This window comes from Neopsephotus bourkii, unplaced genomic scaffold (assembly GCF_033783945.1).
Source record: "Neopsephotus bourkii isolate Nb327-2 ecotype Australia unplaced genomic scaffold, CSIRO-AGI_Nbou_v1 NB_272, whole genome shotgun sequence".
Lineage (NCBI taxonomy): Eukaryota > Metazoa > Chordata > Aves > Psittaciformes > Psittacidae > Neopsephotus > Neopsephotus bourkii.
In genome coordinates this window covers 11709777-11735238 of record NW_026900781.1, presented here as the reverse complement: position 1 = coordinate 11735238, position 25462 = coordinate 11709777, and the positions used below count along the sequence as shown (strand labels likewise).

The window sequence follows — 25462 nt, the reverse complement described above, 5'->3', positions numbered from 1 at the left end:
TCAGCATTAACTAAAATATCAATGTTTAATCAACGTTATTCTCATCCTAAATTCAAAACACAGCACTGCACCAACTACTAGGAAGAAAAATAACTCTATCCCAGCTGAAACCAGGACAGAGTATGACTTTGGGTACTTTCAGTTTGTCAACTTATAATGATGGTTACTTGATGCTGAAAATATTTGGTGCTCTAAAGATAAAATTAGTAAGTAACTGGGAAAACCTCTCTCTTGGAGGAGGTAGATAAGCTTTATTGTCAAAAAGAACTGGAAAAACAAACAAACCAAAAAAAAAAACACCAGCACCCAAACACCTTTTCGTGGGGCAATATTCAATCTAAAAAAAAAAACAAACAAACCAAAAAAAAACCACCAAACCCACACCATCCAGCAGGCATGTGGCATATGATTTATTTCTCTTATCCAATAAACTAGTATTCATAAACATCATTGAATTGTGCAGCAACATTATAGTTGAGAAAATAGACTTTTTTGTAATTTAAAAGATGCAGTTAGTACTGCAGTTTTCTGCAGCACTGCAGAAAAACCCGAAACAAGAGCTTTACTTTACAGCTCATATCCCAAGTACAGCATTTAAAGTGTCTACCTTATTAAGCAGATGACTGGGAGCGGGACACACTGAGTCAAAGACACAGTTAACTCAAAGATTTGTTAAAGAACGACACATTGATTTGTTGAGGGGGGAAAAATATCAGTTGTATAGTAGAATTTATAAAGATTACTGAAGAATAGATTTCTTTTTTGAGCAATTTGCCTGGTTTAGATCTTGACTTTTGTAGCCTTAATTTTTAAAAAGTAAAAACGTTGGTGATATTGGCAAGGCAAAACATTTAGGCATCAGCTGGGTTCTTGACTGTTACTATCAGTGATGTGTAGTAGGTAATTAAAGTTACTCTGTGTTCCATAGTAGGTACAACTACGCCTAATTGTTAAGGTGTAAAAGTCTGGCCTGCAGGTTTTTTTTGTATGGTGCTTCTGCATTAACTTTCAATAGTACTAGCAATAGTAAAAAGCCAAATTTTGACAAGAAGAGGGGGTGCTCTGAAAGAAGAGGACAAAGGCATCAATTTGCTAATATTTCAAAGATAAGGTAAAAGGCAGATAATTTCTCTGATGCAGTCTGAGACTTTGAAACGTTTTATCTGGCAATTTAAAATTTATCCATAGTTGGGCATGTTGATGGCATGGATATATCTTTCACAAACAACATTTTTGATAAATGTGGGTGTGAAAATATTGGGAAATTGGCCAGAAATAACATTAAGAATTTTATGATCATGAATTTCCCATGTTGCTAGTCCAGCACAGAGCTTCAAGAATGCAACTGTTTCTGAGCAAATGTACCAGTAAAGCACTAGTAAGTATTCCTTTCTAGAGAAAGAAAGGAATGTTACCAATCAGAACAAAGAAGCCGGAAGCCTGAATAAAATGCAGAGAACACCTTATCTGGACTATCAGGAAGATAATGCTTTTAGATAGATGGAATTGTTCATGGAGAGCATATCAGTGCTGGTAGAAATTAAGGTAACTGCAAGGGAGAGACCAGACTGGAATGAAAAGCTTGTGATGAAGACTGGTATCAAGCAAGGAACAAAGGTAGCCAAAGAGGGGAAACCAGGGCTGGATGAGCAAGGTAGATACATACATTAGGGTAGCATTTAGGAATAGAGTTAACACAGAAATGGATTGCAAGGGATTTATACAAACGAGACAGACTTGAAGTGGAAATTAAAGGACAGAGAGGTCTGGTACTCAGTAGATCAGTGAGCTTACCAGAAGCTGCAGTGTAATCAAAGAAATACCTTCAGTCTTGCACTTTCATCCTCTAGCGATGACATCCTGTTAATGTTACTGATTACTTTTTTTTTTTTCCACAGCTTGCAAAAGTCATGAATGTATTACTATAAACTTACCATAACACTACAGGCAGTGCTGCATGCTATATATGTCGTGTGTGTGTGTGTCTATATATTTAATTTTTTCTCAGTACCACTGAGGAGCACAATGGCCTGAGTGTTTTACCCTGCCAGTGCTATCAGTGTTGTTTCATTTTTAGAACTGAGGCTACAAAAGCCAGGGTCTACAACATCTGCCACATGACTCACTTACAAATCCACTGTACCAAATTTATATGTAGGTATTGCTAATTCTGTTAAGCCATATAGACCAGTGCAGTAGGAGAATTTTCTGCTTTTTTGTTTGCTTTCTTTTCTATGTCAGTAACAGTTACGGACAGAAAAACCACACAAAGGCAATCAAGTATAATCCAGGCTTTGAATAATATTTTCTTTTCCCACATGGGTACACTTGACTTGCTTCATGAAATATAGGCTGTTCGGGAGATAAAACTGGGGTTTGTATTACGTGGAGCTCTTACAGGCAAAAATCTGTACTCAGCTGTTACAGGTTTTGAGAATTGAGTGAAGCATAATCTGGGTGGGGAGAAAAGTGGAGGCAGGATTCTGTGCAGTCTTTTCTATGTCATGTTAATAACTCGAGCATTTTTGGTTTTATCTTTAAAACGCATTCTTTGACTCCTGTCAGTTTGAACATTCATGTTTAATTTGACTACCTAAAGTCTTGTAATGTATAGAATATTCAGACAAATATTATCCAAAACCTTGACAAAGTCAAAGATGACTTTACAGTCATCTGCCTGTAAGTACCAAGGACAATATTTCCTTGCATCATATAATTCATGAGGAAATAGAAGGGAAAACAAAAGAATAAGAACTGTAATAAATGAACATTTCTGAAGGAATTAGAATGAAATTAAGAAGCCTGCTTTTTGAGCAAGCTGTTGAAAATAAGTAATACTAAAGTTTTGTATCGTGATTCTGTCAGTGTGGAAAAAGCATATGTCATGCTCTCTTAAGAAAATGTCCTGCAATTATCAGATATTTGTTTATTTATACATATGTTTTTTGTTATAGTGTTAAATATAAGGAAGGGCAAATTGTTTGCATGGGGCAAATTTTAATTTAGTTTATGTGCTAAAACTTTTACTGTTTAGTTTTTCAACATACATGCTTTTTCCAGTATGAAAGCTCTGAATGTCAGAACTTGCACACAATGTAATTATACATATGCCCACTTATTTTGATCTAAGGTGTTACTGCTGGTGTTAGAAGTATTATTAACTTAATTAGTTTTATTGTTAATAAATGACTTTCATTTAAATTTTCGTTTTAATTTCAATGTTGGCTTCTGAGTCTTTACAAGACTTCTTTCTAACATGTAGAAACAATGAAATTGAGTTGGGTTCTTTTTTCTTGTTTGAAACATTCTAATTTAATCTGTGGTATTAACAGAATTAAGAGATGAAAGGAATAATGGGAAACAATGTTAAACAGTTGCTGAGTATGAGTTTACAGCATTTTTGTGTAAACTGATCGATCAGTTCAGCATACAAGCTCGTTTCTGTTCTTTCTTTCGTAGTAGGTTACTTTTTACTGGGTTTATTAAAGTTCTATTTTAAATGCATATATGTTTGTCTTGATCATCTGACAAAATTAGTCTGTGAGCTCTTCTGGATTCCATGCCAATGGGCTTTTGGAGGATGGACAACTTGGTTGTGTTACTCTAAATTTGGATTAAAAGATTTCTGTGTATTGAAGTTTGTACAGTACAAGCAGAAGCAGTTGTATGTGAGCATTCTGTCTTTTAAATTATTTTAAGATTTTGCATGCAAATGTCAAATTATTTTTAATAATGTGGCAAGTTTCATTGTATTTAATTAACATATACAAAAACTACATAAAGTTGATATTATAAGTGTGGATTTCTTTACCATACAAAAGAAATCCACACAAAAAGTGGGTGTTCATTTATTTTCCTGAGGATTTCAGATATGGTCATCACTTTTCATAGCTTACTTTTGAAATGCTGGCTACTGCAAAGTCTACCCAGCATTCACTCAAAGTTCACAGCATAGAGAGGTACAGGTGCTAGTCTAATAACCTTTCTAAAATATGTATATTCTGTGTTTCACTGAAGGTGTCAGATATCGGGTGGTTGGGGGGGACTTTGTAGTGTTTAAAATTTCATATTGCTTTGAAAGTTTCAGGTGATTTCACACTTTCTGCTGAAAGTTCATTGTGGGTTTTTTTAGTTAATCATTCTGTACTTGGCATAAGTTGAATATAGTAGACTTAAATCTGAATTTTTTGCTGTTTGGCATGTTAAGGGAGCATTGTTTGGAACATTTCAAATATATCAAATGCCATTCTTACAGTAAAAGATTAAGTGCGTCAGATCTGCTAAATCAGATTTGATATACTTGTCACATTTCTTATCTGTTATTTGTCTAATCTAAAAATCTAATAAAACACTTCTAATGGCAATAGCCTGATGAAAAGGTACTCAACAGTTAAAATTGAAATATCAAAAGGCATATTTAATTTGTAGTTACACAGTGACATACTTGTCAACCCTAACTTCTCTTCTTTTGTTTAATTTGGGGCACCAGTACCCTGCTTACATGAAAGATGACAAGTGCATTTACATCTTAAAAACATTTGGGTATAATAGAATTTTTTGTTGTTTTGTGGGGGTTTTTTGTTTGTTTGGGGTTTTTTTGTTTTTGAGAAATAGGCAGTTACTTTTTGATTGAAATAAATTTGCAAAATAGTTTGGTTTGAAATCTCTAACTCTTTATATTTCTTCTAACACTTCAACTGGATGACTTCAGAATTATCTTGCAACCTGCCCATTCTTGCATTGTGTGCCATTGTATTTCATTTTCTTGCTGTGTTTCTCTTGTTGCAGTTTAGAGTGCATGGGGGTGTCAGCACTGAGAATAACTTCAGCTACTGAAAAGGGAACTTTTTGTAGCCACAAGGGGGGGGGGGGGGGGGGGGTGAAGAGGAAAGGGTGTTTGTTTCGTTCCTTTCCCTGTACCCCACTCCTCCCAGGACTGCACAAAAGAGGATCAGCACTTGAAGAAACAGCTTTGTATCTGTGCTGGTGTGTTATAACTTCATTTAGAACACCAGTGTTCTTATACATAGTCCTCTTCAAATATTCCAGTTAAAATATGCTTTCTTTTTTCATTTTCTTTATTTCATTCAAACCGGTTTCCAACATACATTAGTAAATTGATATTTTGTCATTATAGGAAGGAAATAATAACCATGTTCTTTGCCAACAATCAAATTTTTATTAGGATGAGTTGAATTCAACATGCAGTTCTTGCATTTGGTTTACTACATGCAGTTCTTCACAGAGTTGAATCGTACTAAAATTTCAAAGTCAGGGGTTCCATATTGTAGCTTTTCAATTAATTTTGTAAAAAGAAATTGATTTCCTACTTGAAATATAAGCACAAGTTTCACCGCATGTTTCAAAATACCTTCATTTGTGTAACTTTATTTTAACCTCAGATTTTCATCAATTTCACTTTCAGACATTCAGGTTTCATTGTTTTTTTCATGTCTGCAACAATATGATTTCTTTAACACATTACATTAGTGTCTGAATTATAAGTATTAAGGATCATTCTAGCTAGTGAAATTGAATGGACATTTTACCCTTTCTGTACTTGGTAACAGGAAAAAAAAAAGTTGCAAAAGATGAGAACAGAAGAAGGATCTGTTTCTTCAGCTTCCTATAGTTTCTGCTTGACTGGTTATCCTTAATTTCTGACTGTTACAGAGATCACAGCAGAAACTGTCCTGAAGAGGCACTGCATTTTCTGGTCCCTACCTGCTGCATACTGAGTTGCACTTGCATGTAGACTTTATTAGATATCTTCCTGTGCTTCTGCACACTTCTTGCATGCAGGATTTTCTCCTGCTATTTTGCATCAAGTGTCTTGGCTGGTCTCAGCAGACTCTATAGAGTTCACATGTGCAAGCGTAAAGTATGTTCATCTGCAACTTAACTATTTTATTTCTCATGCTTCCTCTTGCTTTGCATGTGTCTGCCTTCACTCGGTCCCATTTTATATTGGTTTTGGCTATTAAGCATACCAGTAGCTGTCTACTAGACTCTCATCGCTATCCCACCCATCTTCTCTTTGGCTTTACCTTTCAGACTTCTTCCTGCGATTACTTGTGGCATTTCTGTTTCTAAAAGTCTTTCTCATTTGAAAATTTTGAAGACCTAGACCAGGCTTCATTTATATTGCTTGATGGATGGGAAGAGCATGAGCGCAAAAACCTTTCTATCTATAAAATGTTGCTGCAATTTCTTGGTCAGACTGTATCATAGTCATCCTGTAGCTTGAGAATTGTGTCTGTTCATGTACCCTTTCTAACTGACTGTATTAGAGGTCACTCTAATACCTGAATGAGATGAGTTATTGCAACTCTAGGGAATTTACTTACAGCAGCGTCTGACAACTCAAAAGTCTCTTTTGTTTGTCAGCAGGTTGTAGGAAGTTGTACCATACTTGCCTCCAGTATGGCATTCAAAGATTTTTATAGATCATGACTGATAATGGCTGATCTGTAGTAGAGGTTTGTCAGATGCTGTTTGAAGCTAAGTTGTAGTCCTCTAGCTCAGATTATAAAGGATTGGAGTTTTGTGTGTAGTATTTAAATAGAAAGTTTCAAGTTAAAACTTTGCTATTGGTCTAAGTAAACTCAACTGCATCAAAACAGCCACTTGTCTGCAGGAGGCTGCCTGCATGATTCCTGTAATTCACACTGTGTGCTTAGAGAATGCTTTTCTCTTGTTACCCTTTAGCATAGTGGTGCTAGTTAGAAACAGTCCATAACTGGATTGTTCAATCCATAACTGTATATTCATCACTTGTAGAGGTGCTTGTGGTGGGGATTCTTCAAGGGCCATAGAAAATACAGTGTTATGGTCCCTCCTGCACCACTTGTGCAGATGTAGATAATGATTTTAAAATACCTGGGTTTTGATGCAGACGTGCTCAGCAGAGGAAATCCAAAAGCCTTGAGACCCTTAATAATCTCACTGGTCAGTTCATGTTCTGGTTATGGCTTGAAACATTGCATAAAGGGTTTATGGTCAAGCATAAACGATACTGAATTAAAGGTGAAAGAGGAATGATTCAAATTATTTTCTAATCCTTGAATATGCGCAGTAGTGAAGGATGCTGCAGTTATTAACATTTTAAAAACACTGATGAAAATACAATCTCCAAGATGTAGCTTGGCAGAAAAACCAGCGAAGTGGGGAAGACAGCTGTCTGTTTGATGCTTCAGTAACCATTTCTACAAAGGGTTGTGTGCTTGGTTTTAAGTTGAAAAATTTAGTGTAACAAAAAGTCTCAGCTTTCTATACAAAATTTCTATACAGAATTTAGCCTGGAGCGTATTCTCTCTGTAGCCAAGTTATCGAGCCCTTGAACTCTTAACTTATTAAGTGGGAAAATATGATAGGCTCCTAACAGTACAGCAGATCCATTGTAATAAAAAGCATTTCATTAGCTTAAAATTTCTTTACACGACAAATAGCAATTTAAATTTAATGAAACACTTAAACTTTATTGATGTGTGGATGAAATTATAGTGTTGGACCTGTTCAGCAGTTGAAGTGATTCAAAATTATTAAAAGTCTTTACTTTGAACTGTGAAAAATCTTAAACTTTCCAGTTATTATGGGTCACTCCAGAGTCCAGATAGCTTCCAAATGTTAATTTTGGACTTGAACAGATTTTAAGGATCTATTTTTCAGGTCGTGCAGAGACATTCTCCATTTTAAATCCATGCCCATTTCAAAATGCTGTAGGGATGCAGAGAAACTTGAAAATGAAAAACTGTGAAATAGTAACATTGGAAGCCAGTTACAGTGTCTCACCTTCATTCTAATAAATGAGATAAATATGCATTCTCACTGAATACTGTATGTGCCTCACAACAGTTCTTACCTCATTTTTTGCTTTTCCTATCAGAGTATAAGGCACTAAGGTTGTTGGGTTTTGACTTTTTTTGTTTGTTTGTTTTGGCATTTACTGCAGTAACATCTTTAAAAGCTGCTGTGGTCTGGTTCTAGCTCACTCATTATTTAAACAGACATAAATAAAATTCTACATGAAATTCAGTTTGTCATTTTTTGCCATGAATTTAAGGTATAGTTTTGTGAGTAATTATTACTGATTTGCTGATCTACATGTATTTGACTGAAGTACATGATTCATAGGTAAATAACGTACATTGGTAGAAATAAGGACTGGCTGAAAATCAAAATGATGACTACCTCTTCAAGGTCACTGCAAGTTACCAAGTTAGGGAACAACAAAAAAAAACCCTGAGATTTTGCCATAGAATTCAAATTTGAGTATTTGGAGAAATGAAGCAGAGCATGACCTCTGCTACATCTTTCAAAGAATCCACTGCATCTGTAACCAAGGTCCCTTTCTTTGAGCAGATCTTTCCCATGAGTCAGTACTTCCACCATGCCTACAAATACTGCTACCTATTAGTGGCTGCTTGTAAGCTAATACCATGGCTTTGAGTTGGTTGCCAGTTTGTTGAATTTAATTACTATGGACAAATAAAAATTCTGTGTATACACAAATGGTACACAAAACCATTTAGAAGAAATTATGTAAAAATACTAACAGCCAGTCCTGTGGTTTCTTTCAGTGTGTGGCTGACTCCTTGGATTTTGGGGGTTAAGAACATTCACAGACCTTTGCAGTATCGTGTTCCAAAAGTATTAGTTGTTTTATATTCTATCAGTGCTGCCTGCTTGTGACCATTGTACTTCTGATATAATTCAATAGAATAGCAACATTAAAAAAAATCGTTAATTGTACTAACAAAGTTACACTCTAAAAGACAGGAAGATTATGTATCATATTTCTGCTAGTAATCTTTTTGCTCAAAACACTACTTTTAAAGTTTCTTACTTGGAAAAAGAAATAACTTTTAAAAAGTTCATACTCTACTTCCTTTTGCCAGGTTTGCCTCTTCTTTTACTTACCAAAGTGTGTCTGTCTTAAGTCACTATAATAAATGCAGGTCGTGTTTCTCTGGTGACTAAGGTGTTTTTTTATGTAGCTTGAAGGTTAGACAGATGCTGGACATAACTGAAAACTAAAATTATTAGTGTCTGTATTGTTGCAAATTATTTTTTTAATGAAATTGGTCTCTTTTGGATTCGTTGGCTTCAGTTTTCTCATTTCTTATAATAATAATATTTGAGTGACAACTGAAGTAAATTCATAAACATAGTATACTTCTAAGCCCATTCTTCGTTTATGAAATTGCTGTCATTTTGCATATGACAGGCTATTATTACGGTACCACTGACTTCAGGAATTATGAGAAGAACACACAGTTTCCTGAGTGAGTCTGTGTTTTGAAAGGTTTTAATAATTTTAGGTTTTACAAAATCATGAAAGGACACCTTCAGGGTGTTTGAAAGAAATAAATGAATATTCTTGTAGACTATGCTAGGTTTGTGTTAATGGAAAGAAATATTGCTTTACATATTTTTTTTATTCAACTGTTCACAGTTTTGATAGAGATGTTGATTTTTAGTATACCTTATAATTAAAGAAGTGGCTTGCTTTTGCCATGGAATTGGTCATTCTGTATCTTTGTGGTGCATATAGCTACTCTCTTTTATCTGTGAAACACATCTTTTTGAACTGATGCTTCTTGCCTCCTGTATTGGGATATCTGGGGGCAGTGTGAAGAGGTTAAGTCTGTGTTGCTGACTCCAATCCCCACTGACACCACTAGATGTGACTGGGCACATCTGTACAGTAAAGCATGTCTTGGATTGGCAAGAACCACCAAATATGATACATTATCGCACTCAGGCTTTTGGAAGACTATGTCAAAATTGTGAAGTGAAGCTGTACAATTGTTTTCTTTTTTCCTAAGTGGCTCACTTGTGAAGAATTTAGAAAATGCTTTAGGTAAATAACAAACAGGCTACAGTTCTGGAAACAATGTGAGTACCAGGCTTTGGAAGAACATTGGTATAGGTTTACAACATCATGATACTCTTTAGTATCCACCACCCACCAACTCGTCTGTTCTGCAGTTTCTCTATTTTTCTTAAATCTGGGGTGGGGAAGGAGGGACCAGAACAAAGCACAGAGAGAGCTTTTGGAGCAGAGCAGTTTCTTGGTTAGCATGCTCTAACTTTATTTTGTGAGAAAACTGTTGATGCAGAAACTTTTTTTTTTAAATATATCCAATATATCAAATATATATATATATATATACACACACACTAATCAGTCTGTCCCCTCTTACATGCAATATTATGTTTTGCTTCAGTGTTTTTCTTGCTCACAGATACTGGCAACTTCAGAATGTTCTGTGGCCAGAAAATAGCTATGAAGTTCCCACTCTGCCAAACTTCTGGATATACACAGAAGGATCTCAATCCTGCCTTATGAACTGCTAAAATTAGTGGAAACCTAGTCATACCAGGGATGTGTGCCCTATTGATTTTTCAGCACTTTTCATATTGGTTATTAACACACTCTGCTTTATCAAAATAAAAGCCTTCAGCATTAAAATTGTTCTTATAATAGCGATCTAGTGATAATAGAATTTATAGAGGTGATGATATGACAATTATATTCTGTAAATTATGGGGGACAGAAGGGGGGAATTTTAAAAAATTTTCTTCAGGAAAATTAGCAGTATTTGTTTAGGGAGCCATCCCACAGCTAATGGGTTGCTGGTAGAAAAAATTAAGGTAATAATACATCCTTAGATGTATTAATTTTCACATCAAGGAGTGTTTGTTATATCTAAGAATCTCACACATAAATTTCATTCTTCAGAACCTTTTTTTCCCCACTCAGGAAGAACAATATATACTATCAAAAAAATAAAACCATTAAAACATTATGATGTAGTTTGGTGAAATGTCTTTTTTTTGTCTACCTCAAACCAGCTACTTTAAATATCTGATAGTTGTGATTATTTGATACCGTTGGGTTTCTTAAGTCAATCACATATAGTCACTTAAATTTAGAAAAAAAAAAAAAAAGGATCTAACAGCCCCAACACTGTTAATGCTGAAGTAGAAACCTTAAGATTTTCTTAAGTGCTGCTAAATCTGTAGGGCACAACTTGGCTGTGAAGTGTTTGTATTCTTACACTGTCTTGAGGCTGCATTTACGGGTTACACCCACATGTAGATGAGGCAACTGCATGTAGAGCACCGTTTAATGGCTGTATCTGTGCCTGACAGTGTTTTTAATACTTAAATGACAGCAACATAAAGGCAAGTCTGTATGGGTCATATATCTTAAGTACTGGGCTCAGGTGAGGGTCACAAATGCATTTCTTTACTTTGGGTGAGCCGATACCTGTGTATGCTTACGTGGAGAGGTATGGATGGCTATAAGCTACAAAGTAGGTCTTTTTTTACTCTAGCACATAGGCTTTTTGTTTGGTTTAGAGGGTTTTGATTGTTTTCTTCTGCTATTTACATTTCTTGTTACCAGATTAACAGGTTGAAATTTGCCTTATTCTGCAATAATAGAAGTAATTTGAGAGTTTTATTGTTTCAATTCTCAGCATGGTGTGCAGCATCCTTTTTTCATGATTTTCAGGTCTGGGTTGGTAAAACCCCTTTATGCTTTGTTACTGTGTTTGATGGAACAAATGAAAGTAAATTCATCTAAAAAGAAAATTCTCCTGATCAAATACAGATCAAACTGGCCTTCAGCTATGTGCACATGTTTTAAAATAAGATGCTAGCAAATACCTCTTCTTAACAAGTAAAGCACTGTCAAGCTTCGCATTTCCTTCTATAGTCTTTGGCCTCTATAGGTTTTTCTCTGTATCTTCTTAGTGATAAAGCAGATGATAGTCTATCCCAAGAAGCAGGGTAGTAAGGATCAGAAAGCAGCAAGTATTTGGATTTCAGACTTCTTCAGCTGTCCCACAGATCCTTCTGGCAGTTTGGATGAAGTACCCGATAGTTTGGAACACCTTCAGTAACTTCTTTAAAGATATCTTAATTTGGGCTCTACACAAGGACACAGAACTAGTATTATTCTCTTAGTGTTCTCCTCTGTAAACTGAATTTAAGTCTACAATAGACTCCCTACAATAGACAAAGGTATTAATCACGGCATTGGCAGTCTTTAGAGTTCTTGCTACTGCAAGCTGTCTGAAACACAAACTTTTGGGTTCTTTGAACATCATTACATAATTTCTATTGCTTGAATTGAAATAGTTCAAAAACTGCAAGTACTGGAAGTCTTGAAATCCTTTGTGTTCAGTGGTTTTAGAGAGTAGTTTTGTGGCTACTTGTGTCAAGTCCTTCAAGTGGCATTCATCAACATCAGTGCCATGGCTGAAAATCAGGGCAAGGCAACTTATTCTGAGATATAGTGCTCTGGCCTTCATATCTCAAAATAATTAGCCTGTTTCTGACTCAGAACCTACTCATCAGGTTCTGTCCTCCCTTGCTTCAGAACTGTGCTTTGTAAAAGCATTTTCCCACATAGATTACCAGTAATTTTGTCATTAAGTTTCAATTATCAGTGGCTATTTTTTAGATTGCTATTAATTCTTGCAGTGACTTCTCTGATTCCTAAGGCACTTTATGATTACTATGAGCTATGCAGAGAAGAATTTCAAGGAAGTATTAATGTAATTCACAGTTTAATAAGTATGGAGCTAGTAAGAACAATGAATTTATCAAAACATTCTCAGTTTTACCAAGAAAGACCTGCTAATATGCTATTTATAGCAGACTTGTATCTATTTTTGTCAGTAGTCTAAGGACTGACTTGGGACAAACGGGTTAAAAAACAGGAAATGTGGTTAAATAAGTGGGTAATCTCTCCAGAGAGTTTCCAGTTTGCCTACACGTTCACATTTTCTTCCGAATGTACTCTCAAAACAACACTAAGTACAGTACCTTGAAATCCATCTCCGTTTAAAGGAGGGAATATTTCCAGCAATAGCAGGAAGTGGCAGAGTCGAAAACTTTACATTCTTGGTTAGACTCAAATGAGGTTCTAGACCCCTGTCTGCAAGTGGGGTTTTTTTTAACCTGCTGTGATAACATTGGAGCATTTCAGTTGCTTCAGTTTATCATATAAATCCATAAAAGTCTGTGAATGCTGTAATTGTATCTTCAATTCAAGACTGCTTTTAAATACTTTCCTCCAACTTTGCCCTTTCTTTTACATGGGGCTATTTTTTTTAATATACTATACACGTATTTTTTAACACATGTAATCATGTTTGGAGTAGTAAAAATAGTATTTTTAATCAGATTGCATAAATCTTACTGTGAAGTAAGGAATTTACTGAACATAATGATGTCCATTTAATTCTCTGAGAGGTAATGTGTCTCTTTCTTTGGGCAAAGCAGAAGCAATAACTGAGTGAAAGCCATTCTTTGCACTGCTCATTATTTGTTTTATGACTGCTACTAATCACTAGCTTTTTAAAAGTCAACTTGAAAATTATTTGTGGGTCAAAATGAGAAGGGAATAAGTAAATAAAGCAGCTTAAGTGGTGGTAAAGGTTATGACCTGCCGGAGTTCTTTTAGAGCTACTGCCAGATACAAGTGTACAACTACATCCGACAGACTGTTTTCTAAAAATGTTTTTATCCAGGGCACACAACAAAGTGTGATGGCAAATACATTTTTAATAATCAGAAAGAGACAAGCTTGTCTAGCTACCTTAATTTAGAAAGCAGGCCACTGGTACTACCAGTATTTGAAGCTGGTTTCCTATCAACCGTCTTTGTAGGGAGAAACCTGTGTGCTGTTGTAAAGAGTAGAGGTGAGCTGCTTTGTTATGTCCATGGGGAAATTCCAACCCACGTCTCTACTTTTTTTTTTTTTTTACATTTTAAAAAAACATCTGTGGGATGTCAGCTTAGATGATATCACTGTGTGGGTGGGGGCACTTCAATAAAGTAGAATGACATACTCATGTGCCATTGTTGTAGTTCATGAAAGACTCGTGCCTGCAAACAAGATAGTCTCCTGGCTGCAGAGTAGACAGAAACCTATCTTGAAAGGTCTTGGAAGGAGTCTTGGAAGTGAAAACACTACTTTTCTAAATTAAAATGTATTGCATTTACTATAGTAATTGCAGTAGTAGCAAACTTGTAATATTATTTTCCAGAAACATTAAATAAATTATTTGCCTCATTAAAAAAATACCCTACAGTTTATTGTTCTGGAAACATACAAAATTCTTATTCATAATGGAAATTTAATTATTTCAGTTAATTCCTGCATTTGAATTAAACAGACTGTAGGTCACATTAAATTTGTGCTGATTATAAATGTTAGATTTCTAAATAATTTGGCAGGACAACACCTTTATTCAGGTGGACTTTCATGTAGCCTTAGGCATGGTCTTGGCCCTCATGGGTAGCCACTGTCCGCTTTCATATCATCCAGGGTGCTTAATTCTAAACCCAAATTGTTTGCATATATTTTTCAAATCCAAATGTTCCAGAAGAGTCAGTAATAAATTTATTCCAAACAGCTTCACAATACCAACATAACATAAAAAGTTTTTTCTATACATTCTCCATAGTTTTGTAGCCTGAGTCTCTGCAATATTTTACGTAAGACATGTTCATTTGGAATGCTGCGAACTGAAAATATTTTGGTGTTCATTTTAATTTTCACTTTTGGTCTGTGCTGCCTCTTGTTCATTTCTTGGGGTAAGGTAGTTGATAGAGCTTCATCATGCTCTGGAAGGTGTGAGGCAGTCATCCCTAGGTATGGGAAGCATAGCATTCTATAGGTCTCTTAAATCACAACTTGTGTACCAAGGCATGTCTGCACAGCTTATTTTTTATTACTTTATTTCTTCCAGCAACTTCTGCATGCAGATGGTGCTGACTACTCTGCTGACCTGCTGCGACCCCAGACAATGTTTCATTTTTTAGTGCCTCTTCCCCCTCCTACCCATTCTGTTCTACCTGTTTATATTTTCTGTTTTCAAAAAGATTACTTGATTTTAGTTGGTAGCTATCGGTTAGATTGAAAAGTGAAATTCTGTGGTGCATGCTGGGCAGTTTGGCACCTTGGCTTGTCAGGAGGCAGTCATCTAACCTTGAAATTCCCAAGCAGGCTTCACAGAGCAGGACCGTGCTTGCTTGGTGTATTGCATAGCACAGTCTTGCCTTTCCAGGAGCTGCAGAAATAGAAGTAATAGGCTGCCATGCCATAGGGTGTCCTGCTGGTCCATAGTACTGCTTTTGTAACACAAGTTTCCTGGAGCAAAAAAATGTCCTGACCACACTGGAAATCATGCTAGAATAACTGTAGTTAAAGCAGGTGTTAAATACTGCTATTGCTTCAGCTGCAGTGCAGCCAGAACCTAGAGGAAATTCAACAGTTAAAATCAGACTGTGTAAAGAAGTTACATGGCTTTGTGGATACCATACATTAGTTTCTTTTTTAATGTGCACTACATAGGACTGGTTAATGACTTGCAGTACATATGTGCAGGGTTTTTTTCTGGCAGTTTCATAGAGCAGTTTTAGAGAAGGGCTGCAGGAGCTTAACTGACACACAGTACAAAACACTTTGTGTGTCACTTGCAGTAGAGTTTGGTACTATATACATGAAACTTGGAGATTAACATTTCCAATATCTATTCAGTTAAACCTGGCAATAGGGTGTAATGTAATAATGTAACTGGAAAGAACATACATCAGATAATTTAAAAGCAGTTGACTTAGAGCAGATTTATTCTTTTTTGAGCAGATTTTTTTTTTTTCTATTTGTCCTCCTCTAAGTTTACTACCAGCGTAGCAAATGAAGCATCCAGGAACAGTCAAGTGTTGGTGCTGTGCAGCTAGGTATTAAAAAATATTAATCCCTTTGGATCACCAAATTCTTTGTTACAATTTTTTTGAGGAAAGTTTTTATTAAAAAGTAATCAGGCAACAAAGAGTTCTCAGGCTGACTGACTTACTGGCATGACTCACCAAACAGAACAATAAATTGTAAAAATATCACATACAATTGGTTGTGTTTAAAATTTGAAATTTCAGACTCCCAGGCATCAGTTTTCCTAGCTTTACCAAGTCATGTTCAAGCCTCAAGGCCAACAAATTTAGTGCTCTCTTTTCAGAGGCACTGAGAGACACTGCTACCACCAGCAGCAGTTGCTTGCCCATGCAAGTATTGACCTCCTACAGAGGCCAGAATGCTCACTGCTGTTTCCTAAATCTGTGGCTCTGTGCCTACCCAAGACTCATTTCTGTTTCACTCCCTTAGAGCTTGGGTTTCTAATATGCCAGTATGCCAGTCAACTCAGTCTTGAATCAGTACTAGTAGCTTGGTCAGTGTATCAAGAACCGTTAGCTCCTGGTGAAGCCTCTCTCTTTGCTAGCAAAGAAAGCCAGAATTGAGGGACAGCTGTCAAAATGTAGAACTTCCTGTGATGGCTTTCTAACTCCTCCACAGAAAAGCAGCAGCTTTCACTATTGCTGCCTGATTTTTATTGGAATGTCAACTTGCTTCAGAACTTTGTTCTTTTGACCCTTCTTAGCCTCTTATCCTCATGTCTGGTGTGGCTTACTGATGATAAGCAGAGGTACCTGCTGACACCACATGCTTTTTCTAAACAGTTATGTGCTTTTATCTTCCCCTCCTCCTTTTAGCACAACAGACAACCTGAAAGGCTTGTTCAGTGAGAGGCAGTGGCACGGTTGACTTCCCAGTTGCTCATTTCAAATAGGTGCCAATCTTGTAAGAGTTAAAGTATGTCAAACCTGACATGCCTGGGTTAAAGTTTCCTGTGTGTTTCAGTTCTCCAAGCTGAACTTCATTCTTTGAACTCTTGAGTCTGCAGAAGACATAAAAATGTTTTATGCTCATATCCTCTCTAGCAAGTTACTCTAGAAGGACTGCGTAAATTTGAAGATCTGTGTTGGCTTCTGACACATTTCAGTTTTATCATGTGTGCAACCTTTGCTCTATTTGTGCATGCAAGTTTTTGTAGCCTCTCTGCATCTTATAATTACATATATGGTATTGCAGTTACAGCTTTTGCATGCTTATTCAGTCACTTTGGAGATTTCATAGTAGATTGCTGTCATCTAAGTACTTGGGGGAAACATAGCTCTGAGAACTACATGTGGGACAACTGGTAGCACTACTCCATCTGAAGATATCCTGAATGACTCCTGCATTGGCGAGCTACAAATTTGGTTTCTGTTACTCCTCAGAACCACAAATCTTTTTCCCTTCTGCTTTTCCCATAGTTCACACAGTCATCCTTGCCACAGCTTTATGGTATTTATTTTCAGATTAACAATCTGCAAATTAGTAAATTTTACTCATTTGCAGATAAATTTACATCTAACAAGGATAACAAAGTGGAGAGCCCAGAATTGGAACATGCTATTTCAAAGTTTTTTCAAAAAGCTGTATCACAGCCATTGTGATAGTTGATAGCTGAAACTGTCCTTCATTTCTCTCATTTTTATGTCGTAAGTCTTCCCATCCATTTTCGTTTAGCCCAGTACTGGGGCTTTGTTAGTGGCAGATAGAATTCCAGCAAATCAGTCTTTGGTGTTAAGAATAGAGTGCGAGTGGAATGCATTTATGCTGTAACAGAATAATAATGCTTTCCTGAGAGAAATTGCAAAGGCTTGTTGAGACATTCCTTAACACATTTCTGTCAGAAGATATGGAAAGACATTGTGTTTGTGCTTCATATGCTAAATAAGAGGTATTTTAGACTTATGAATGTTATGTTTCACTTGATTAGCTTAATAGTTGCAACCTACAGTTATATGGTGCATTAGCTTTCAGTGCTGTATAATAGGACTGGCAGCATGGTGTCCCAAAAACTGTAATTGTGTGGGCTGCTGAACAGTCACAGAGAAAGCTGCACAAAAATTCTATTCTAGACAGAATTTTTTCATTTTGAAATGAATTTCACAACAAATTCACAGTTGGATGCCACTGCTTGTATTTCCAGTGAATCATACTCCAAAAAAGTAATACTTTGGTTCAACAAAGCCTGCCACAAACAGTGCAGTGATATAAATCAGAAATTGGATATTTTTTAATTGTAGTTTTTCAAAATATAGTACATCTCTTAACTATGCCTGCAGGTCTTGACATTCAGATATGTTTGGCTTTGTCTCCACATGCCAAAATGAAAATCCTTCACAAATAAGACAAAAAGAAGGGCTGGGGGAAAATACCTATTGTACTTATGCTCAATTCATGATAGGAGACTAACTCCCTAGTAGCAGTGGTTGTCAGAACACCACATAGCATAATCCAAGCAAATCTGTTACCTTTAAGTAAAGGGTTACCTTTAACTTCCAGCCGAAGTTTTCTGGTGGTCAGTTCATTTACATGTCTCTTTCCTTCTCATGTCAGTATTGTTCTTCAGTGTAGGTAGTTCTCCCTTCTCTCTGTCTGGTTCCACTTGCAGTTTTGAAGTGCAGTTGCATCTTCTTTTCGTCTTTGGTTTGTTTAGCTTACCAAGACAAGATCTTTTACACTATTAGATGCTGCAGTTAAGGCAACTACTGTTTCATATGCACAGACTTGTCTCTGAACTGCATAGCTTTGCACAGTTTGTGCTGAATTGTTAGCTCTTAAATTGCAAAACCTGTCCTAGTGAGGAAATACTTCAGCTTCTGCTGAACCTCCTGATCTTACAGTCATAGCTACAGAAGGTGAGGGGCACCTAATTAGTGCTACCAGGATTGCAAAAAATAATCTTTAAGATCTCAGTTCACCTATTTGTCCTTGAATGTGGTACAAGGATGCAAGATAAAATATGTCCGCTTATACCTTTTAATTGAGATTTATGTTAGCAGTCTTATTGTACAGCAGGGATGTGTTAGCAAAGTGCCACACAAAGCTACTGTCACTTCATTTTTACCATATGTTCCATCTCAATTCAATTTTATCAATTCATTCTTAGTTCTTCAGTTAGAAGACATAAACTATCATTTTATATCCTAGCTGTGCACATCAGATAGTGGTATTTAACACCTGGTGCTGATGTTGCTGACATTAGTATTTCATGCTTGTAGAAATTAACAGTAGTGGTTACAGTAAATTGGTGAATGACTCTTTAAGAAATAGGTTATGGAAGGTTTCCACAGACACAATTGATAGGCAACTGTTGCTAGCATAGCCAAAACTTGTTTAATTTGGGTGCAGAATTAGCAGTTCCTGTTCTGAGACAGCCTGCATGAATGCATGAGAAGAGGCATGCTTAGGTAGGTAGTAAGAACACCTAAGCTTAGGATCTTAGGTAGAAAATAAGGATTAGTCCTTGGAACCACACACACTTTTACACAAGCCACAAGCTTCAGTCTTTATGCATTCCATCTTTTCACTTGTTTCCTTATTAATGCTTCATTCTAGCTCAGCCTGCTGGCCTCCTCTCTGCAGCACACACACAACTGCCCTCTCTGCAACTTCATTACAGCTCCCCAGCTGTACCAGGGTTTTAGTGAGATGGTTCACTGAAGAACAATCAGCTGGGGCAAAGAAATGCTGCTCAGTTAATAAGTGAAAATTAGACTGATTGATAAACATGCTGTGGCAGTGCTCAAGTATCCATAGATAAGTGAGACCATCCAAGTCTTAATCTTGTGCGGCATTTGTGCAAAAGTAAAAATACAGTTTCCACATTGAAAGATCCTACTGTCACAAGATGAGGCAGGTAGGTGCTAAAAGCTGAATACCACATAGGTTTGCAGACCAAAATCAACACTTTGCACTGTGAGATTAACTGCAAACCAGCTCCCAAATTCGCCCTGTACTTCTTGATGTGATTTGCATACCACTCTTCAGCGCCTGGTCAAGTTTACTTACTTCTGAGATGTGATACAAATTTTGTTCTCTGTGATAGGAAGACTGCTAAGGATTTAAAGAGGGACAGAGTGAAGCAGAAGAAGGAAAACGCTAGAAGAGGAAAAAGGAATTTTCATAGGTGTTGCATTTGCACACACACCTGTGATCTTTTGGTGTGGTTCAAGTACCGGTGTGTAGCATTGTGTGTTTTGCAGGGTACAGGAGAGGGAAAAAAAAAAAGTCGATTCATAAAATTTCTGGTATTGCCCTATTTCTCCCTCCCTCCTTTCCTTGTTGCAAAAAAAACACTAAGATAACAAGAACTTAAAAGCTTGCAGCCTGGTGTACTGTGCTGTTTGACTTGTTTTGGTTGAAATGGAAAGAGTGACTGAGATTTTTCAAGGAAGATAATAAACAGTAAGAAAAGGCGTTAGAGGTGTTTTGGAATATATGGGGAAAGCCTTGTATTTTTCTTTACCTCTTTCAGTTATTTGCATCTCTTCCAGGGTAAAAATAGAACATTCCTTCAAAAAAGGTCTTAGTTCTTCTGTATGTTCAGAAACCAAACTGCTTTTAGTGAGAACAGTAAAATCTTCATGCTCACGTCTTCAGTATGAACTTTTAAAGCAGACGCTGGCTTGATAGAGAAGCCTGGTTGCAAAAGAGATCAGCTCATCCTCGCTGCATGTTGAAACAAGAGTCACTGTTCAACATCTCTCCTTCCACTTTCCACAAAGCACTCTTCCTTCCAAAAGGAGACCCGTAATGCCCTTTAGGACACACCCTCCAGTCTAAGCTCCAGGCTGCATCATATAGCACAGTGTAGACACAGGTGATGAAAGTGTTCAAGCTCATGCAGAGAGATCCTTTTGTCCTACTCTTTTTATAAAAAGTTTGTCCATAATTGCCTAAGTTAGAAAGAATGAGTATTTCCTTTTAGATCTTGAAGTGAGTTGTGGAACCAGTGATTAAAAAAAATATATAAGTACAACTGAATTGGCAGCTGTGAAACACTATTCTCTCATAGAATAACTCATTTTGATGGTCTTTGGTAACTCCTTTTGAAGCTGTTGTTCATAACAGGATTAAGTCGCTGCATTGGTGTTATATGAGCAAAGGTGGAGCAAGTAAGATGAGCTGAAGGTTCATTTTGTAATTTTTGTAACAGCAGCCTTAATCACACTGTGATCTCTGAGCTATGTGGTCTCACCAGTCTTTGTCCACAATTCCCCAGACTAGGGAGAGGCCTAGCTTTAGGCCTAGCAGGGCCTGTTGTGATAGGATGAGCGGTAATGGTTTTAAACTAAAAGAGGGGAGATTCAGGCTGAACGAGACAAAGCAGGTTTTTTAAAATGAGGATGGTAAGACACTGGCACAGGTTGGCTAGAGAAGTGGTAGGCGCACCATCCCTGGAGATTCTCAAGGCCAGGCTCGATGTAGTTCGAGCAACCTGATCTCGCTGAAGGTGGCCCTGCTTATTGCAGGGGGATTGGGCTAAATGACCTTTGAACGTCCCTTCCAACCCAAACTATTCTATGATTCTGTGAACTGCGATCTTTTACTGTCAATTAGGTATACCGAAGGAAGTGATTGCGCTGTCTCTGATTCATGCTAGAGTAACTGGAATCAGAAGTTGAAGTCATGTGGATCAGTAACACTCTCGTTATGTTGTGTTGCACTTCCAACACTTATGCATGCTCTAATGTGTTAAATGATTTCTGATTTGCCTTTGTTTATGAAGTGAAGTGCCCAGAAAAGCAAATGGGGCAATTTTAGATTTTTGCCTATTTTAAATCTTACACAACTGGGGTCCTGGTCTGGGGAGTTTGTCCAGAATTACAAAAGCATAGCGGATTAAGAGACAATCCTCACTAAAGCATACCCTGCTGGATGTGCTTCTGTTTAGAATTCCCTTTTTAGTATAAATTGACAAGCAGTTCATATGCTTGGTAAATAAAATGCTTATTTCATTTCTCCATCCTCCCCAAGAGGAAATATCCGCAAAGGCATGACATCTTCCATAAACTGCCATGAGTAATATCTTCTGAACCACTTTCACAGAAACATGTCCTTGCAATTTCTGTCTGTTATAGTAGGTAACAGTCAGAGAAGCTGATAAAAGAGTAAGATCTTGAAAAATGTTGTACAAACAAAATGCCTTGCCTTTGTCTTCTGTTTCTTTAGAACTTACGGAGCTGTAGTATATGTCCTGTGCAATACTATGTGTATTCTAGCAAGACATCCAGAATTTATTTTTCATAATTCCAGGTTTTTATGAAATTGCAAAGTTAAAGAAATTAGGTTTCAAGAGAAGAATACTGAAACGGGAACCTACTGGCTTTTTTTAACCTTTTGCTGTAAGGAAATGTGCCTTTCTCCATTTGATTTTTAAAAAGGAAATAGACTGGTGGTGTGGCTATAGAACTTTCTCTTTCTGCCTCTGATTGCAAAAATGCTAATAAAAGAATGAAAAGAAAAAGTACAGTATTGAACCGTAGAATATTATGTCTTTGAGACAACAGAATGAAAGTAATTATCTTGTTTGCTTTGTTTCAGGTGTCAGAAACTATTTGAAAGAAGCATTAGTGAATATCATTGCTGTGCATGCAGAGGTGAGAAAAACTTCACATTTCATGCTTACCTTTAGATGTATAATTTCAATGTACTTTGTATGGTAAATACAGCTTTCATCACCCCTGAAAATTGTAGCTGTTTCAGTGTCTTCATTGTAGATAAAAGGGCTTTTGGGTCAAGTTTAGCCAACCAAGTATGCCACTGCTATTTTTAAGTGCAGAAGGAGATGAACAGTTCCTGTTTATCCTCATTAACACTCCATTGCACTTTTTTGTTTCCACCATCTGATGAAGAGGAAAGCTAAAGTATAAAGCTCAGTTCTTCCCTTTTTATACAGATAAATTTATAAAGAGAAAGATACATAGATAGTAATGATGCGCACTTTCTCTGAATAACTATTTTCCACAACACAGGAAAGTGAGCTTGTGCTTTGCTTTGGAAGAGATGTTCAACATATGCCACTTAAGAGTGAAAAGGCAGTATGTCTTTCTTGTGCACAGAATAAAAAGTGGAAACCTAAAACCACAGAGACTTACAGTCTCTGTACATCACAGATGCTGTTTGAAATGTTTAGGTAGGTAATGGCTTATGATAGTGAATATTAAAATATTATTATTAAAATAATATGCTAGCAGAGCTGGAGTTATTTGGCCCTTTGTGATAATATGCAGGAATTTTCTGTAGTTCTTTAAATTACAGCCTCTGTTGTACATACTCCCTCCTTCAAATCATCAAGCACATTACCAGATTACTGTTGCTCCTGGTATAAGCATTGGTAGTGATAAACACTCTCACCTTTCAAAATATCATAAGTATAGCTGCTCTCCTTTTTCCATCTAATTAAAATCTGATGAGATTCACTTGATGTTTTAGTTTATTTTATTCCTCCTTAAACAATAAGGATTTATATAAATTAAAATATTTTCAGAAAAATTAAATATTGTTTGCAATAGTTTTTATTCAGTTTCGATATTTACTTACAGCAGTTTTCACAGAAGCACTGCTGATTTTATCGAATATTTCCAAATGAGGGCATAAGCAGCACCAAAAACATATACCAGTGTGGCATTTGTTTTTAACGTTGGCTTTCAGTGTAGTGAAAATTAATTAAAATGAAAATGAGGTTTTTTTCTTTAAAAAATTCAAAGACATTTGTGACTTACTGAGCTGATGCTGTAAACATGCATACTTGTTAAAATACTTCAGCAGAAGGGTGCACTGCCTCACTGACTTCACTGGGACTGATGCTGATTTTGGCCCAAATAGCATTGCCTCAAATTTCTAGATGTGAAATACTGCAAAAAAATGAAAATGTGTGTCAAAACGAAGCTCCCGTTTCCGCTGTTTTCTGGTGAAATTCTGTAAGCTGGGTCAGATTCAAATTTAGTTAGTAAGACTGCAAGTTTCTGTAGTTTGAAACAGCAAAAATTAACCATCAGCTGAACAACAAGCATGGACTGTAGTGGAAAAAATTGTTTCTGTACCTTTGAATTCAAATTTAACTGAACTCAAAATAAGGGCTTCTTATTGCAAAGTTGTGACGATTCGTCATTGCTGAGAACTTTTTTTCCTGGATTCTGTATAGTAAAACTTCAAGAGTGCTCGTTGTGGGCACCAGTGTTCTCTTCTCAGTAGATTTTTGGGTGTGTTCCTGGTATGCTTGTGTTGAATTGCACAGCAGTATTTGCTGCTGAATAAGATGACCCCTTCCAAAATTGTTTCTGGTTGGATTTGTGGGTTTTTTTTCTCACTGTGCAGCTAAGTATGACACTTAGCTTTTGTGAGTCAAAACAGTTACAACAGACTTTATGTTTGAATTAGGTGTTGCTAGCAGCTCATAGCTCACATATAGATATATGTGGTCAGTGTATTTAGCCTACAGTGCAGACCTGCCTTTTGGAATAGTCAGCTTTATGGGGTTCCTGATACATAATTCATTACTTAAATCACTGAAACCTGTATAGGAATCTTGGGGTTTTTAAAATTCAAACACACACACACACCCCCATTTACTTTTACACACATGTATTAATACATCTTCTGTCAATTACTGCATTTTCTCGTCACACAGGAGCTCTAAACTTCATGAAAAGCAAAGGTATTCTAGCAAAAAAAGCATTCCACTACTTAATTTTTAAAATAATTTTAAAGCAGAAATGGGGGCTGGGGTGTGTTAGAAATTCTATGTGGTTCGTTTTCCTTCTTCCACCATTCCAGTCACATCAACTTCAGTTCCTTGTGTCACCAATCTGCCCCAGCCCTGTGCAACTTTACTGTCACCTTTAAGTCTTGAGACAAGTTTGGACTGTCTAACCTATAATCTCACTTCCTCCTATATTCCAACCTCTCAGCCTGCATTTTCCCCAATTTTGTGTAGAAAAAGCATGCCTTTTTTTTTTTTTTTCTTCACCATAAATTTTTCGCTTCCTTAAGGCTCCCTTTAAGGAAGATCAGCATTTTCATGCTTTGCATCAGGCAGAGATATAATGCTTAATTTTCTGTTGCTGTTGTGTTGCAATTGATATTCTGAACCTCAGATGGAGGGTACAGGTATCACTTTAAAGAGGTATACAAATAAGCAGTTAAAAATACGGGCTTTGATGCATGGAAAAAAAAACAGGTGTAATTTTTTTGCCAGGGAAATAATAAATGGCATCAATGGAAGAATCCATTACAGCACTGTAGTCTCAAACCCTTTCAAAGGCTTATCTGCCACAGAACAAACAGACATCAGTTATTTGACAGTGGTCAAATATAAAGGATTCCAGAAGAAAGAGCAAAATACATGGGGGAAAAATGTGGCTGAGTGTCTAATTGCCGTCAGTCACACAACCCTGAATTAAAGATGCTATCTGCAAAACAGCAGTCTGTGTACAGCCACCCAACTACCTGCATCCGCCAGACAAGAGCACATATTTTAAGGTTTAGTTGCTTTTAGACATTGTAAGAAAGTTGTCATTATCACATATCATATAGCTATTGACAGGTGAATTGTCAAAGTGCAGGCAAGTATCAAAAGAAATCCTTCGTATTCCAGTTGCTTCTGAAATTTTTTTTTCCATTGATAAAAATGAAGTGGTCCTTTCAATCAAAGTTTTCAACACTTTTTACTGAAATGTTACTGTAGAAAATATTTCTGTTAATATAGCT

General features: G+C 36.6%; 1 protein-coding gene across 4 annotated transcripts in view; it reads left to right on the top strand.

Moving 5' to 3' along the window:
- The window catches only part of EXOC2 (exocyst complex component 2), a 127426-nt gene that overhangs the window by 93943 nt on the left and 8021 nt on the right, over positions 1-25462 (top strand). For all 4 annotated transcript variants that reach the window (XM_061346617.1, XM_061346618.1, XM_061346615.1 and 1 more), the window contains one exon: positions 22295-22350. In XM_061346617.1, coding sequence (XP_061202601.1) covers positions 22295-22350 — 56 coding nt within the window. The remainder of the gene's footprint in view (positions 1-22294; positions 22351-25462) is intronic.